The sequence below is a fragment of the Salmo salar genome, chromosome 06 (genome assembly GCF_965601325.2).
Source record: "Salmo salar chromosome 06, fSalSal1, whole genome shotgun sequence".
NCBI lineage: Eukaryota > Metazoa > Chordata > Actinopteri > Salmoniformes > Salmonidae > Salmo > Salmo salar.
Window position 1 is genome coordinate 63,602,350 of NC_138296.1, and position 15,283 is coordinate 63,617,632.

Consider the following 15,283-nt stretch of genomic DNA (forward strand, 5'->3'; position numbering starts at 1 on the left):
TTTATATTTTACTATTTATATTACACCCTGAGGAAGGCAGTGATGCCGAAACGTTGGTGAATACCCATTAAATTGTTGGGAGATTATACATGCAGTGTGCGACTTTCGTTTGATAGTTTATAGTTTATTCGCCGTTAGTCAGCACCTCCACACAAACTATTTTCTGGGTGTGTGCCAGCTCATGTTTTTTTTAATCTACTATTTATATTTTTGACAACTTTTATATTTACTTCACTACATTCCTAAATGTACTGTATTTTTTATATTTTCCCTGACACCCAAAAATACTCATTACATTTTGAATGCTTAGCAGGACAGGAAAATATTCTAATGTACACACTTATCAAGAGAACATCCCTGGTCATCTCCACTGCCTCTGATCTGGCAGACTCACTGAACACATGCTTCGTTTTAGAGTATGTCTGAGTGTTGGAGCGTGCTCCTGGCTGTCTGTAAATTAAAAAAAAAACAATAAAATGGTGCCATCTGGTATGCTTAATATAAGACATTTGAAATTATTTATACTTTCTTTTAATACCTAAGTATATTTGAGCAATCACATTATTTTTGATCCTTAAGTATATTTAAAACCAAATACTTTGACTTTTACTCAAGTAGGATTTTACTGGGTGACTTTCACTTGAGTCATTTTCTATTAAGGTATCTTTACTTTTACTCAAGTATGACCATTTGGTACTTTTCCCAACACTGTTCAGTGACTGATTTAGACCTGGGATACCAGGTGTGGGCAATTAATTATCAGATCGAGCACAAAACCAGCAGGCTCCAGACCTCATAGGGTAAGAGTTCAATACCCCTGGAGAGTACTATAGAGCAGCCTGTATTGGATAGTTCCAGGTGTGAAAGGCCAAGAAAATGGAATTTGTGGAAGTGCTTTACATTCTTTATTCATTAGCCCTTCTCCAAATCCCCCTCCCAAAACATTTACTCCATAAATCTAATTATGTAATCTTTACATGATTTCAACAAAAACAGCACATTACAACTACATAAAAATCTTTCCAAGTCACTTATAAAGGAAAAATATGGGATAGGGGAGGTGACCCATCTATCCACTATGAGCTACTAAAGAGTGCCAATACAGAATTCCTTTTTCAGTATAGTATCAGTCCTTCATGAACAGGTTCGCCGTGTCAGTGAGCTCATACATGCACAGCATAGTGCTTGGTTGAGACACTATGTCAGAGGTGATGAAGGCAGATGCTACTGTGGAAGTGAATGAGAGAGAAGAAAATGCCCTGTACGTAGCATAACGGGAGCCTGTCGGCCCCAGTCATTCCATCTCTTCATTTACTTTAGTATCATTAAATTAAAGGTACCTTTCAGATTAGCCTTTTTCAGCAACAAGGAAACAAAACAGACAGTGGAATGATCGCTACCAATTATTACAGGAAAGAGATTTGAATAATGCGAGAATAATGCAGAGGGCCTGCCCTAATGAATATCAACTAACCAATCGAATAGATAGAGAAAATATTTACATCAAATGTGTACAACAATTTATAAATAAATGTTATGTATAAATGAGAAAAATACACAAAACCCTAGTTCAATCAACTAAGTCTAGTTTAAAATGCCCCCCTATACAGTATTTGGTGAAAGAGCAGAAGATCAAAGGCACAGCAATGAACAATTCAAGATGTACTTATCCCTGCAAATTCTACCAGAGTGATATCACTAATATATCCCCATTGCAATAGACCTATTAAAATATAAATTAAGACAATTGGCAAAAAATTAAGTAAAAAAAATAAATCCCATACTTATGAGTATCAACTAGCATCACCAGTTTGTAGTATCTTAAATAAATGAAGGCTTAAAAACAGGGTTTGTAAGTCTTCGAAGAGCACCCTGATATTTTTGCTTTCAATTCATTGGTCTGTTCAATGTCAGACAGCATATAAAGCGTACCCTGTACAACTCTATGAATACACCTGTAGTGTGAAAGACTAAACCCTCTTCCTACAGACTGTAGTGTAGAGTATACTGTAGTGTAGTTATATGTACCATGTATCTGTTCTGTATGGTACAATTATATCTGGTCCTAATTGTTACGCAGAAGAAGCGGCTGAGAACACACACAGTCTTGTACAGCTAAACTTGTGGGGGACACAATTCAGTCCCATTCAAAATCCTATTTTCCCTAACCTTAACCCAAAAACCTAACCTTAACCCTAGCTCCTAACCCTTAACGTAATTATAACACTAATTCTAACCTTAACCCTAAATCCCCTAGAAATAGCATTTGACTTCTGGTCCCCACAAGAACAGTTAAACACGTCCACGTCATATACCCAACTCCTGACCCGCTCTCTGACAAACCAGCAACCTGTTTCCCAGACCTATTATGTACCAACAGTCCAGCAGAACAAAGATGTTCATAGAAGATACTACACATAGACCAAATCACGGCCCTGTGCCCCCCTGCGGCTCTCTTCCTGGTCTCCCTCCTCCTGTGCCGGGGCCTCAGAGTCTGCCTCGTCCCCATCAGATCCCTCCTCATACTCTATGCCAATGGGCTTGGGACAGCTGTAGGGGTGGCCGTTGTCGTCAAAGAAGCGGCGGAAGGTGAACTCGTAGAAGGCATGCTCGGGGTGCTTGCCGTTCTTGAACCACCCATTGAGGGTGTCATTGTGTTTGCCCTCGGCTTCGTTATCGCTGCTCCACAGCTTGTCTGGGTCCACCGGGTCAAAGTTGGAGGTGTCTGTGCAGTGAGCGATGGTGGGTATGTAGGGGGCTGGCTGCATCTGCCGCAGGTCATTAGAGAAGTCGATGGTCTTGAAGAAGGGCTGCACCTTGATCTCGTCGGCACCGTTCTTGCCGAGGCGGTCCTCGGGGCCGCGGCACAGTTTAATGATGAGGTCCGATGCCTCTGGGCTCAGCTTGGCTTGAGGGGGAATGTGCAGGGTGGTCTGCCAGTTTATCACCTGCGTACAAGACAGAACCAGCTCGTTTAATATAACGCAGAGTAAAACACCTGACAAACCAGGCCAACATGAGATATGCTCAGTTTTGAACTGGTTAATTTACCTTGAGCTGGGTTTCCAGGGGTGTAGTTGTTAAGAAAGGAGGCTGCCCAACCACCATTTCATACAGAATGACACCAACACTCCACCAATCACACAGTTGGGTGTATCCTTGAATAGAGAGTTAACACAGTCACATGCCAGAGACAATAACATGGTGCACAAGAGAAAAATAATAACCTTTCATACGCTTAAAATGTCACTACTACACCAGTAATTCAAACATCACCAATTATTTTTCCAACTCCATAGCAGATTCAACTTTCTCTTACACAGGCTTACCTGTTCTGAGCAGCACCTCTGGAGCGATGTAGTTGGGTGTCCCCACCAAGGAGTGGGCCAGGCAGCGCTGGTGTTGCCTCGCCTTCCTCCTCTCCAGGGGCTTGAGCCGGTCTGCGCAGCGACAGTTAGCTGGGTCCTGCTCCCATTCCTTACTGAAATCCATGCTGTCCTGCCGAACATGGTCTCCTACGGAGAGAGACGACACAAAGATGAGCTTGGCTTTACTGACAATGAAGAGAGGGAGAACAGTGTTACCCCAAAGGCCAAAACATCCTCTTGGATTGAAGCAGTAACAAGCATCATAAGGCATGGATCATACTAACCACTCTGGTAGTACTTCGAGTCGTGCGTCCAACGGAAGCCGGTGCAGAGCCCAAAGTCGGTGAGCTTGATGTGTCCGTCCCGGTCTATGAGGATGTTGTCTGGCTTGATGTCGCGGTGGATGAATCCCATCTTGTGCACGCTCTCCACGGCGCAGGTGAGCTCAGCGATGTAGAACTGAGCTAAGTCCTCTTTGAAGATGCCCAGCCTGATCAGCAGACTCATCATGTCTCCTCCGGGGATGTAGTCCATCACAAAGTACAGGTTGTCCTTGTCCTGGAAGGAGTAGTAGAGCCGCACCACCCACTCATTATCAGCCTCAGCCAGAATGTCTCGCTCTGCCTTGACGTGGGCCACCTGGTTCCTGAGGAGAACGTCTTTTTTGCGCAGCGTCTTCATGGCGTACAGGGCTCCCGTGTCCTCCTTCCGGGCTAGACACACCTCTCCAAAGGCCCCGATGCCCAGGGTCTTGATCCTCTTGAACATGGATTTGTCCATCTTGGCCCGCTTCAGTCGGATGTAGTTGGACTCTTTCTGAGACAGCATCATGCGCATTTGCTCCTGGGCATCCCCTGACAACCCAACCTAAAGCAAAATATGACAATTTACATTCAGGCCTGTCATGGAGATCTCCCCAAAAATTGTTTATTTAAAAGAGCAGCACAGAACATTCATTAGGCACATAAAATAAAACAACCGAAGATGCATTAGCAAAGCAATGAATTCAACCTGGTAGGATGCAGGCCAAGGTAAGGTAACACAAAATAGTAACCATTAAAACATTGGAAAACGCAGGTAACAAACCCCAACAAGATACACTATATGACCAAAGGTATGTGGACACCTGCTTGTCGAACATCTCATTCCAAAATCATGGGCATTGATATAGAGTTGGTCCCCCCTTTGCTTCTTTAACAGCCTCCGCTCTTCTGGGAAGGCTTTCCACTAGATGTTGGAACATTGCTGCTATCATTCAGCCACAAGAGCCTTAGTGAGGTTGGGCACTGATGTTGGGCGATTAGGCCTGGCTCACAGTCGGCATTCCAATTCATCCCAAAGGTGTTCGATGGGGTTGAGGTCAGGGCTCTGTGCAGGCCAGTCAAGTTCTTCCACACTGATCTCGACAAACTATTTCTGTATGGACCTCGCTTTGTGCACAGGGGCATTATCATGTTGAAACAGGAAAGGGCCTTCCCCAAACTGTTGCCACCAAGTTGGAAACACAGAATCGTCTAAATGTCATTGTATGCTGTAGTGTTAAGATTTCCCTACACTGGAACTAAGGGGCCTAGCCCAAACCATGAAAAACTGCCTCAGACCAATATGGCTCCTCCACCAAACTTTACAGTTGGGACGATGCATTGGGGCAAGTAGCGTTCTCATGGCATCCGCCAAACACAGATTTGTCCGTTGGACTGCCAGGTGGTGAAGCACGATTCATCACTCCAGAGAATGCGTTTCCATTGCTCGAGTCCAATGGCGCCGAGCTTTACACCACTACAGCCGACGCTTGGCATTGTGTGTGACTGCTCGACCATGGAAACCTATTTCATGAAGCTCCCAACGAACAGTTCTTGTGCTGACGTTGCGTCCAGAGGCAATTTGGAACTCGGTAGTGAGTGTTGCAACTGTGGACAGATGATTTGTATGCGCTACACGCTTCAGCACTCGGCGGTCATGTTCTGTGAGCTTGTGTGGCCTACCACTTCGTGGCTGAGCTGTTGTTGCTCCTAGATGTTTCCACTTCACAATAACAGCACTTACAGTTGACCAGGGCAGCTCTAGCAAGGCAGAAATTTCACAAACTGACATGTTGGAAAGGTGGCATCCAATGACAGTATCACATTAAAAGTCACTGAGCTCTTCAGTAAGGCTATTCTACTGACAGTGTTTGTCTATGGAGATTGCATGGCTGTGTGCTCGATTTTATACACCTGTCAGCAACGGATGTGGCTGAAATAGCTGAATCCACTAATTTGAAGTGGTGTCCACATACATTTGTATATATAGTGTACAGCAGACATCCTCAATAAGGGGGGGATTCTTGGCAAGCAAGGTGTTAATATATGCGGCAACGGAGCACTAACATGGAAGTGGATGGACAGGCATGCCTCTCCCTAAGGAGTTGGTGTGTTGCTGTCAGTCAGCAGAGGGCTTCATGCTGTTCAATTTTTAAAAGTAAATCTTTCAATAGCGGCTTACTTGGTCACTGATCTGTGTGGACTATTCAGGTCACGGCATTGATAGAAGATACTTTTACCTTCTACATCAGCTGTTAGTGACAGCAAGTAGAGAACAGGAGAGAAAGAAAGAGACAGCTAAGCAGACAGAAAGAATAGAACATTAAAAAACAATGAACATACAGCTTGAACAGGAGAGAAATAGGAAGAAAGAGGCAAATATTGGAAACTAAGAGACTGCGTGAGGCCATTCGAAATGATTTCGGTGTAAATTTAGGCTTTTCAGTTGATAATTACCCTGTATTCCTGCGAATTGAATTGGACCAAATTCAGATTATACCATTGTTTAGAGCAAATGTAACTCATAGGGACATTACAACATATCGGAACCGGACGATATTAGCTAAAAATGCCAACATCGGCCCGACGTCTAGTTTAACGCCGATGTGCAAACCTATATAACGTAGGTACATGACGTAATGACGCCACGTAAAATGTAGTGTTACACATGCAACACAACCTTCCTACGTAGCCCACGTCTGCTGTGTGGCTCGAGCAGTCAACAAGTTGAGCAGTCATTTGAAAGAGTAAGAAAATGTATGCGAGACAACTCAAAGGCCAAATCCATTAACACCAAGATAATGGTATTCATTGCCTTTGACAATCAACCGTTCTCTGTCGTTGGCTTTCGCCGACCACACTACCAAGTGTGCTATTTTTCAGATGATGCCCTATCGGAGTTACACAGTAAATGAGTCACTGCTATTAGCTTCACAACATACATACTGTAATGAAACAGCAAGCAGGGAGCAGGTCTCGAACCCTCGACCTTCAAGCCCCAAGTCCGGCGCGCTATCGACTGTGCCGCAAAAGCATGCTCGAGCGGCAGAGTCGATTTCCACGCTTATAAACTCAGGGTCGATACAATACTATGGAACGCCGTTGGGTCATTGCGTGTCAAAAAAGATACAGTAGCACTGTCAAAGCTGTACAGAAAAAGACTGCAAACAAGCAAACACCGGCCACGAACGATGTGTTTACAATACCGCGTTGGTAATAAAGCATAATTTGTTTGACCGAAACTTCTGAGGTAGCTAGCTCGACTTTACAAACGAAACAGCATGTAAGTGAAAGAAATTGGTTTTGATTAAGTTCTACTTGTACCTTGCTAGCACCAATACAACCAGCCTGAAAACAATGACCAGTAGAAACTGCAGTCATTTTCATTATTCTCTGCAATGATTTATGAATCCTTGAGTACGTATTAGCTAGGTTGCCACTTGATGTTCGCCTATTGAAATTGAACTTCAGTTCATGAAAATAAATAGCTATTCAGCTACTTAACCCGGTTTCCCAAAGCGGACGTTATAAGCAGTCAGCTAACTTCATCAGGCTAGTGAGGCTCGACAGCACCGGGTTATCTGTTGCGAAACTAGGCACAATAGTGGAATTTGCAGTTTGCCTTCAAAATAAAAGTATGTCATTGACAGTGATGCAAATAGTAGAATAACTTATTTTGAAGGCTAACCGCAAAATCCACTATTGTGGCTAACTTAACATAGATCACATCCGACGACCATTAATCAAATAAGAACTGTTTTATGAATTAGGATTATTTTAGATGACAGCTATCTTAACTAGTTTACTATATCTACTGAAATAGATTGTTCTTCCACAAAAACATAGCAAAACGACATTGTTTGCATCCATGAGCTAGCTAGCATTTTTTTATGACCAGCGCTGTAAGTGCACGAGACAACTTTACCAGCTTCATAGTATAGGTATGAAATACGAGTGAGTTATTACACATTGATTACACTATGTACCAAAAAATTGTGAAAGCGTTAAATTGTTCCTGATTGGTCAACAAGCTTATTTGACACGTCAAATAGTGTTAAATTGTATCTAGACAAGCAAAGACCCAAACGGTTTTCCATAGAAATCCTGGTTGAGAATGAAACGACTTTACAAACGAAACAGCAAGTAAGTGAAAGAAATAGGTTTTGATTATGTTCTACTGGTAATGGGGACATACGTACAGTTGAAGTCTGAAGTTTACATACACCTTCGCCAAATACATTTAAACTCAGTTTTTCACAATTCCAGACCTTTAATCCTAGTAAAAATTCCCTGTTTTAGGTCAGTTAGGATCACCACTTTATTTTAAGAATGTGAAATGTCAGAATAAGAGTAGAGAATGATTTATTTCAGTTTTTATTTCTTTCATCACATTCCCAGTGGGAATTTATTTATTTCATACACTCAATTAGTATTTGGTAGCATTGCCTTTAAATTGTTTAACTTGGGCCAAACGTTTCAGGTAGCCTTCCACAAGTTGACCTTGACTTTGTTGTCCTTAAGCCATTTTGCCACAACTATGGAAGTATGCTTGGGGTCATTGTCCATTTGGAAGACCCATTTGCGACCAAGCTTTAACTTCCTGACTGATGTCTTGAGATGTTGCTTCAATATATCCACATAATTTTATTTTTTCATGATGCCATCTATTTTGTGATGCCATCTATTTTGTGTGCACCAGTCCCTCCTGCAGCAAAGCACCCCCACAACATGATGCTGCCACCCCCGTGCTTCACGGTTGGGATGGTTTTCTTCGGCTTGCAAGCCTTCCCCTTTTTCCTCCAAACATAACGATGGTCATTATGGCCAAACAGTTCTATTTTTGTTTCATCAGACCAGATCTTTGTCTCCATGTGCAGTTGCAAACAGTAGTCTGGCTTTTCTATGGTGGTTTTCAGGTTATGTCGATATAGGACTCGTTTTACTGTGGATATAGACACTTTTGTACCCGTTTCCTCTAGCATCTTTACAAGGTCCTTTGCTGTTGTTCTGGGTTTGATTTGCACTTTTCACACCAAAGTACGTTCATCTCCAGGAGACAGAATGCATCTCCTTCCTGAGAGGTATGACGGTTTCGTGGTCCCATGGTGTTTATAGTTGCGTGCTATTGTTTGTACAGATGAACATGGTACCTTCAGGCGTTTGGAAATTGCTCTCAAGGATGGGGCAGGTAGCCTAGTGGTTGGAGCGTTGGACTAGTAACCGAAAGGTTGCAAGATCGAATCCCAGAGCTGACAAGGTAAAAATCTGTCGTTCTGCCCTTGAACAAGGCAGTTAACCCACTGTTCCTAGGCCGTCGTTCAAAATAAGAATTTGTTCTTAACTGACTTGCCTAGTTAAAAAGGTTAAAAAAACAAAAACATTCTGAGTTTGACAGTAGGCCTTGAAATACATCCACAGGTACATCGCCAATTGACTCAAATGATGTCAATTACCCTATCAGAAGCTTCTAAAGCCATGACACAATTTTCTGGAATTTTCCAAGCTGTTTAAAAGGCACAGTCAACTTAGTGTATGTAAACTTCTGACCCACTGGAATTGTGATACAGTGAATTATAAGTTAAATAATCTGTCTGTAAACAATTGTTGGAAAAATTACTTGTGTCATGCACAAAGTAGATGTCCTAACCGACTTGCCAAAACTATAGTTTGTTAATAAGAAATTTGTGGAGTGGTTGAAAAACAAGTTTTAATGACTCCAACCTAAGTGTATGTAAACTTCCGACTTCAACTTTAAATGGCAACAAAATAACTTTTTGGTCAGTGTGGTGTGTGTAACCTTTATTTAACTAGGCAAGTCAGTTAAGAACAAATACTTATTTACAATGACGGCCTACCCCGGACAACACTGGGCCAATTGTGCGCTGCCCCATGGGACTCCCAATCACGGCCGGATGTGATACAGCCTGGATTTCAACCAGGGACTGTAGTGACGCCTCTTGCACTGAGATGCAGTGCCTTAGACCACTTCGTCCATGTGTGTGTTAACTATTTAACTGTACTAGAATGCTTAAAAGGCTGCACATTTTTTTTTATATCGGTATCAGGTTTTTTTGTCAAGGAAAAGATTGGTATTGGTCAACAATGTAATATCGGTGCATCACTAATTATAAGTAGTGCCTGTGGACTCACCCTCTGCATCTCACTCTCCAGCTGCTTCTTCCTATGGATCCTCATTTGGTGGTTCTTAAGGACGTTCTCAACGTGCTGCTCCATGAAGAACTTGAAGGCCTGGGGAGAGTAGAGTGGCACTCTGGGGTCTCCTCGCCGCTCCTCGTCTTTATTGTTCCGGCGCATAGGCACCGGAGACGTGGTGATCTGTTTATTCTCCTTCTCTGTTCCCATGGCAGCAGAGTATGGGCCTTCTGGCCTGTCATTAGAGCTGCTGCTACACTCCTCTTCCTCTGCAGCCTCCTCTCTCCCAGTACTGGGCTTGGGCCCTGGGTCATAGGCAGGGCAGGGTGCAGCAGGCTGCTGGAGGAGGTGTTTGGGGTATGGGGGTGGAGGACCCTGGTAACTGGGCACCTCTGCTACTGTAATGGGTACATGGGGCATGGGTGCTGCTGGTAGCGGCTCCTGGTAGGTAGTGGGAGATGGAGAGGGTGGGGGATGGTGCATCCAGGGTGGGTGTGTGGGGGCCACAGCAGTGTGTAGTTCAGGCTTCTGCACACGCATACTCTTAACGGGCCTCAGGATGGGGGCCTGGGTGATGGCTGTCACTGTGGTGGCAGAGGGTTGGGAGCTGGCTGGGTGGCCCTGCCTGTTGCTCATCTGGTGGCTGTTGAAGGAGTTGGATCGGACAGGGATGCTGTGCTGCTGCCATGAGGGGGACATGTCCTGGTTGCTGCTACCTGGGGAGGACTGGGGTTGGCCGGGGGGGGCTTGGGACCAGGACTGAGGCCCGCCCATGTTGTACATGTCAAGGTTGTGACTGTTCCGGTTAGGCACCATCATGGACTGGGGGAGGTTACCATCATTGACGTAGGATGGGGAGGAGGCAGGACCTCCGGCCTGCATCTGCTGAGCAGTGGGGCTTTGTCTGCTGCTCTGGTTCACTGGGTAAGGGGGAGGGGGTTGTCTGCTACCACCACTCTGGTGTCCCATGTAGTCTGGTTGAGGGGAGCCGTTCTGAGACCAGCCGGAGGGGAAGCTGAACTTGTTCCCCCCAGAGCTCTGCATGATGATGGGCTGACGGCCCATGGGCACTGGGCTGATACCCCTCTGGTTCTGGGGGGCTGAGTAGCCATCGGGCCAGGCTCCTTGGGGAACGGGAGAGATCCGGGGAACCAGGTAATCCATGTTGCCAGAGAAGCGCTTTGTGGAGGGGTTACTGTCCCAGGAGGGTGGAGGTGGGGTTCCACCCCTATTTGGGGGAGGGGTGACACTGCGCACCTGAGGGGGTAGGGGAGGGTTGACCCGTTGGTTGTTGCCAGGGTGGCCCTGTGGGAAGGCTGGGGGAGGGCCTCGTCCTGCCAGGTCACCCTGGGGTCCAGGGCTGTCTGAACGGTACACCATCCCCTCCACCCTCATGTGGCCATGTCTCTGAACCAGGGACTCCTTGGAACCCTTCCAGCTCTGCCTCCTCAGCACAGGCTGCTGGATATGAGAGGAGCCTGCAACGATGGGAAGAAAAACTAGTTAAAAAGAAGCATATAGAGATGAATCATTATGTTTGCAGTAGATGTTACAGCTATATCAAAAGAGAGCAAACCCTTGCCTTGTACAGCATTCTCAATTCAAACACACTCCCTTCCCCCAAAGCAGTTGTTCAACAGAATCTTGTTCCCTCAACGACAATCTATTGCATCTCCAGCGACAAATAGTCTACCCCTAGATCCTGCAACAACAGTAGCCAAGTTCCTGTGAACAACCCTGGAAAAAGGAGGGGTTCGGTCACAAAGGACAGACACCTACCGGGGGCTTTCATGCCTGCATTGACGGGGCGGGCGGCGGCATCCACCATCTGCTCCCTCACAGGGTCCTGGTAGCTCATCTTACTAATGTACTCTATGGCTGCCTCCACACTGCGACTGTTGGTCTGCATCAGAGCACGGATCACCATTTCCTGCACACAATACATTTACTTGCTATTAATACCCAAAATAAATAAAAAAGGGTTGCTCGAGGTACTGTTAGACGAACGTCAGATCAAGTTAACAGGAACTACTCAACAACTGTCAAATACAATGTAATTGCTACATGCTTTTCTTTGTGCACAATTTTTTAAAGAACCAGACATCCCAGTAGCTTTTTAAATGACATACTGTTTCATTGAAAATATTGTATACTCCGCTTCAGTGCTGAATACAGGAGTCCTGTGACTGACTAGTTGAAAACATCTTTAGCATTAGGGCAATTCCACAGTAACAGAATCACTCAGATTTTCACTTTTATGCCAATTACCCAAAAAATTAAAATATTGATTTCAAAGTTATACCATACAACTCTATGAACTACTTTAAACTAAACAGAAATGCATAACTATGAATGTCATTCTCTTCATGGTGATGTATGCCGAATAGGTACAAAGGTAGAAACATTTAATTTCCTCCTTATTCTACACTGGCAATTATTAGAATGAGCTCCGCACAGCACAGTAGAATTCAGTGCATTACAGTAGAGTACAATAAATGACACTGTACTCGTGTGCACTACTATACAGTACTGTACTGACCTATACTCTACTGTACTAACATTATGCTGTCCAAACTTGTGAAACAGACGTCTAGGATTGGCTCGGATTTGGACTGACTTTTCATAATCTATGGACGTCCGGTGATGGTTGATGCTGAGTGGGTGAGAGGGCTGGTTACTAGGTATGTAATGATTCACAGATACGCATAGGTTCCGATTTAAAATGTTTATAAGTGCATCGGTCCGCTGACCCCAAACCGATCCAAATGTAGCATGCATCGGTCAGAAAATCTATTCACACTTTACAAATCGGCGGTTAACTATTTTTTGGGCCTCATACTACATTCTTTCTAACTTCTGAAAATACCTAATCTTTTATGACAACTGATGCTTCCTCTCCTTCAGTGTCAAACTGCATGTAACAGTGTTGACAGTCATTGATCAACTACAAGATATTTTGCATGCCTAACGTCCACAGTCAATATCAGTAGCCTAGTCAAACTGCGTGCTGACCAACGCGAGGTAGGCTGTAAGCTACCGGGGACAACTCTCACCTAACTATACCTGCGGAACAGGACTTGCAATATTTTATTTTGATTGTTCAGGTTCACCATCAGCAATCATTTTAGTAGTTTTGCTTTAAACAATCAGTTTATACAGTGCCTTCAGAAAGTATTTTGTTACGTTTTAGCCTTATTCTAAAATTGATTACATTTTTAAAAATTATCCTCAGCAATATATATACACACACACAATACCCCATTATGACAAAGAGAAAACAGGTTTTTAGAAATGGTTGCAAATGTATTAAAAATAAAAAAAAAACAGAAATACCTTATTTACATAAGTATTCAGACAATTTGCTTTGAGACTCGAAATTGAGCTCAGGTGCATCCTGTTTCCACTGACTGGGGGCGAAGGTTCACCTTCCAACAGGACAACGACCCTAAGCAAACAGCCATGACAATGCAGGAGTGGCTTCGAGACAAGTCTCTGGATGTCCTTCAGTGGCCCAGCCAGAGCCCGGACATGAACCCGATTGAACATCTCTGGAGAGACCTGAAAATGGCTGTGCAGCAACGCTCCCCATCCAACCTGACAGAGCTTGAGAGGATCTGCAGAGAAGAATGGGAGAAACTCCCCAAATACATGTGTGCCAAGCTTGTAGCGTCATACCCCAAAAGACTCAAGGCTGTAATCACTGCCTAAGGTGCTTCAACAAAGTACTGAGTAAAGGTCTGAATTCTTATGTAAATGTTATTTCAGTTTTTATAAAATCTGCAAAAATGTATAAAAAATTGATTTTCCTTTGTCATTATGGGGTTTTGCGTGTTTATTGATGAGGGAAAAAACGATTTAATACATTTTAGAATAAGGCTGTATAATATAACAAAATGTGGAAAAAGTCAAGGGGTCTGAATACTTTCAGAATGCACTGTACATGAATGCAGGGTAAAGTGACTAGGCATCAGAATAGATCATAATAATAATAATAAGAGTAAAATAAAGAACAGAGTAGCAGCAGCAAATGATAAGTGTAAAAGTGTGTGTGTCGGTATGCGTGTGTGGGCGAATGTAGTGTATGCGAGTGGGTTTTGTGTGGGAGTGTCAATGACGTGTGTGTAGTGTGTCAATCTAAATGTAGAGTCGAAATCATGTGAGTCAAGTCCACACCTTCGCTAGATACCTAGCTGAAGCACTGTTTCCTCCATACCTCATCAAAGCCAGCAGACAGCAGCTCCAGCAACATCTGTTTGTTAACCTCTGCAGTCCGTCCAGAAGAGCTGGGCTCATTGGCATAAGGCATCAGGGACTTGCGAATCTCCTGCAAGGCTTTGTGGTAGGGGTTTCTGGGGTTGCTGCAGCGCCCTTGCTGCCTGGGGTCTTCAGGCACCACTATTCCAGCACCCCCCATGTCCACCTTAGGTGGGTCAGAAGGCCGGGACATGTTCCGGAGACTCTCCCGAATTTCCTGCAGCATCTGGTGGCTGTTAACACTGTAGTTGCTAGCAGGGAAAGTCTTCGGTCGCATCTGTCGATATCCTTCGGGTTTCTCCCCTCTCTTCATGTAAGAACATGTAGGTTGACAGCCAAAGGGGACAACAGGGTAGCACACAGCAGTGGGTCACTGTGAGGGTATTAGGGGCCAAGAAGAGCTTCAAGACTAGAATTACTTCACATCTGCATCCTACTGAATACCTGGGGATGATAAAACACAGAACATATGAAGATGGTGCAGCAAATAGGAATTAATGCAATCTCCCAGATATGAGCAGTGAAATGATCCAACAGATTGTCAATTAATATATTCAGACAATTCATTATGGAAGATGGCTACAAAACGAAACTATTAGTTATAAGATGCAACTTCAGTTACAACCTATCAACTCAACTAACGTTAGTTAGCAAACGTAACCATGAAAACAAATGGTGCTGGTAGCTAAGTTAGCCGGGTACCAAATATTGTATTTAAAAGTACCGACTGTAGGATGTTATGTAATAAACATATGTAATCCGGCCAGCTACAAAGCTAAAAGGTAGTGAAGAATAAAATGCTACGTATTTAGTTAGCAAGCAGTTACTGACTTCAGTTAAATAGCTAACCAGCTAGCCATCTACCAAATCCAACTGCTGGTTGTCCACGGCCTGTCCGCGTCGCAAAGCAACCACTAGCCAGGTTTGCTAGCATGCTAGCTAACAGGTTGTTGTCAATGAATTTACCTTCAGAAGCATTCTTATTTTAATCAAATCTCCAGACTTCAAATCAACAAGAAAGTGCGATGAAATGAGTTAATCGACTGATTTAGACGACGTTTGAAAGTGAAGAATTTTACTACTACTCCGTGTCCCAACAGTGGCTTGAATATTCCTGTCTTGACAGAAACAACTTTCCCGGATGTGTAGGTTGTTTTTCCCATCGTCCCCTGCGATAGCACCTTTCGCCCCCCCAACAAATGCAGA

The 15,283-nt window shown here is 44.0% G+C and overlaps 1 protein-coding gene across 1 annotated transcript; it reads right to left on the bottom strand.

The window, feature by feature from the left end:
- Positions 1-882: 882 nt before the first annotated feature.
- Positions 883-15,236, bottom strand: LOC106607747 (serine/threonine-protein kinase LATS1). The gene is made up of 8 exons (XM_014205037.3): positions 15,044-15,236; positions 14,037-14,521; positions 11,603-11,753; positions 9,821-11,301; positions 3,653-4,235; positions 3,330-3,515; positions 3,052-3,158; positions 883-2,948 (listed from the first exon to the last, which is right to left on the bottom strand). Exons 2-8 carry the CDS (start codon positions 14,388-14,390, stop codon positions 2,412-2,414), a joined length of 3,399 nt encoding a protein of 1,132 aa, XP_014060512.2. The 5' UTR covers positions 14,391-14,521; positions 15,044-15,236; the 3' UTR covers positions 883-2,411.
- Between the last annotated feature and the right edge of the window lie 47 nt (positions 15,237-15,283).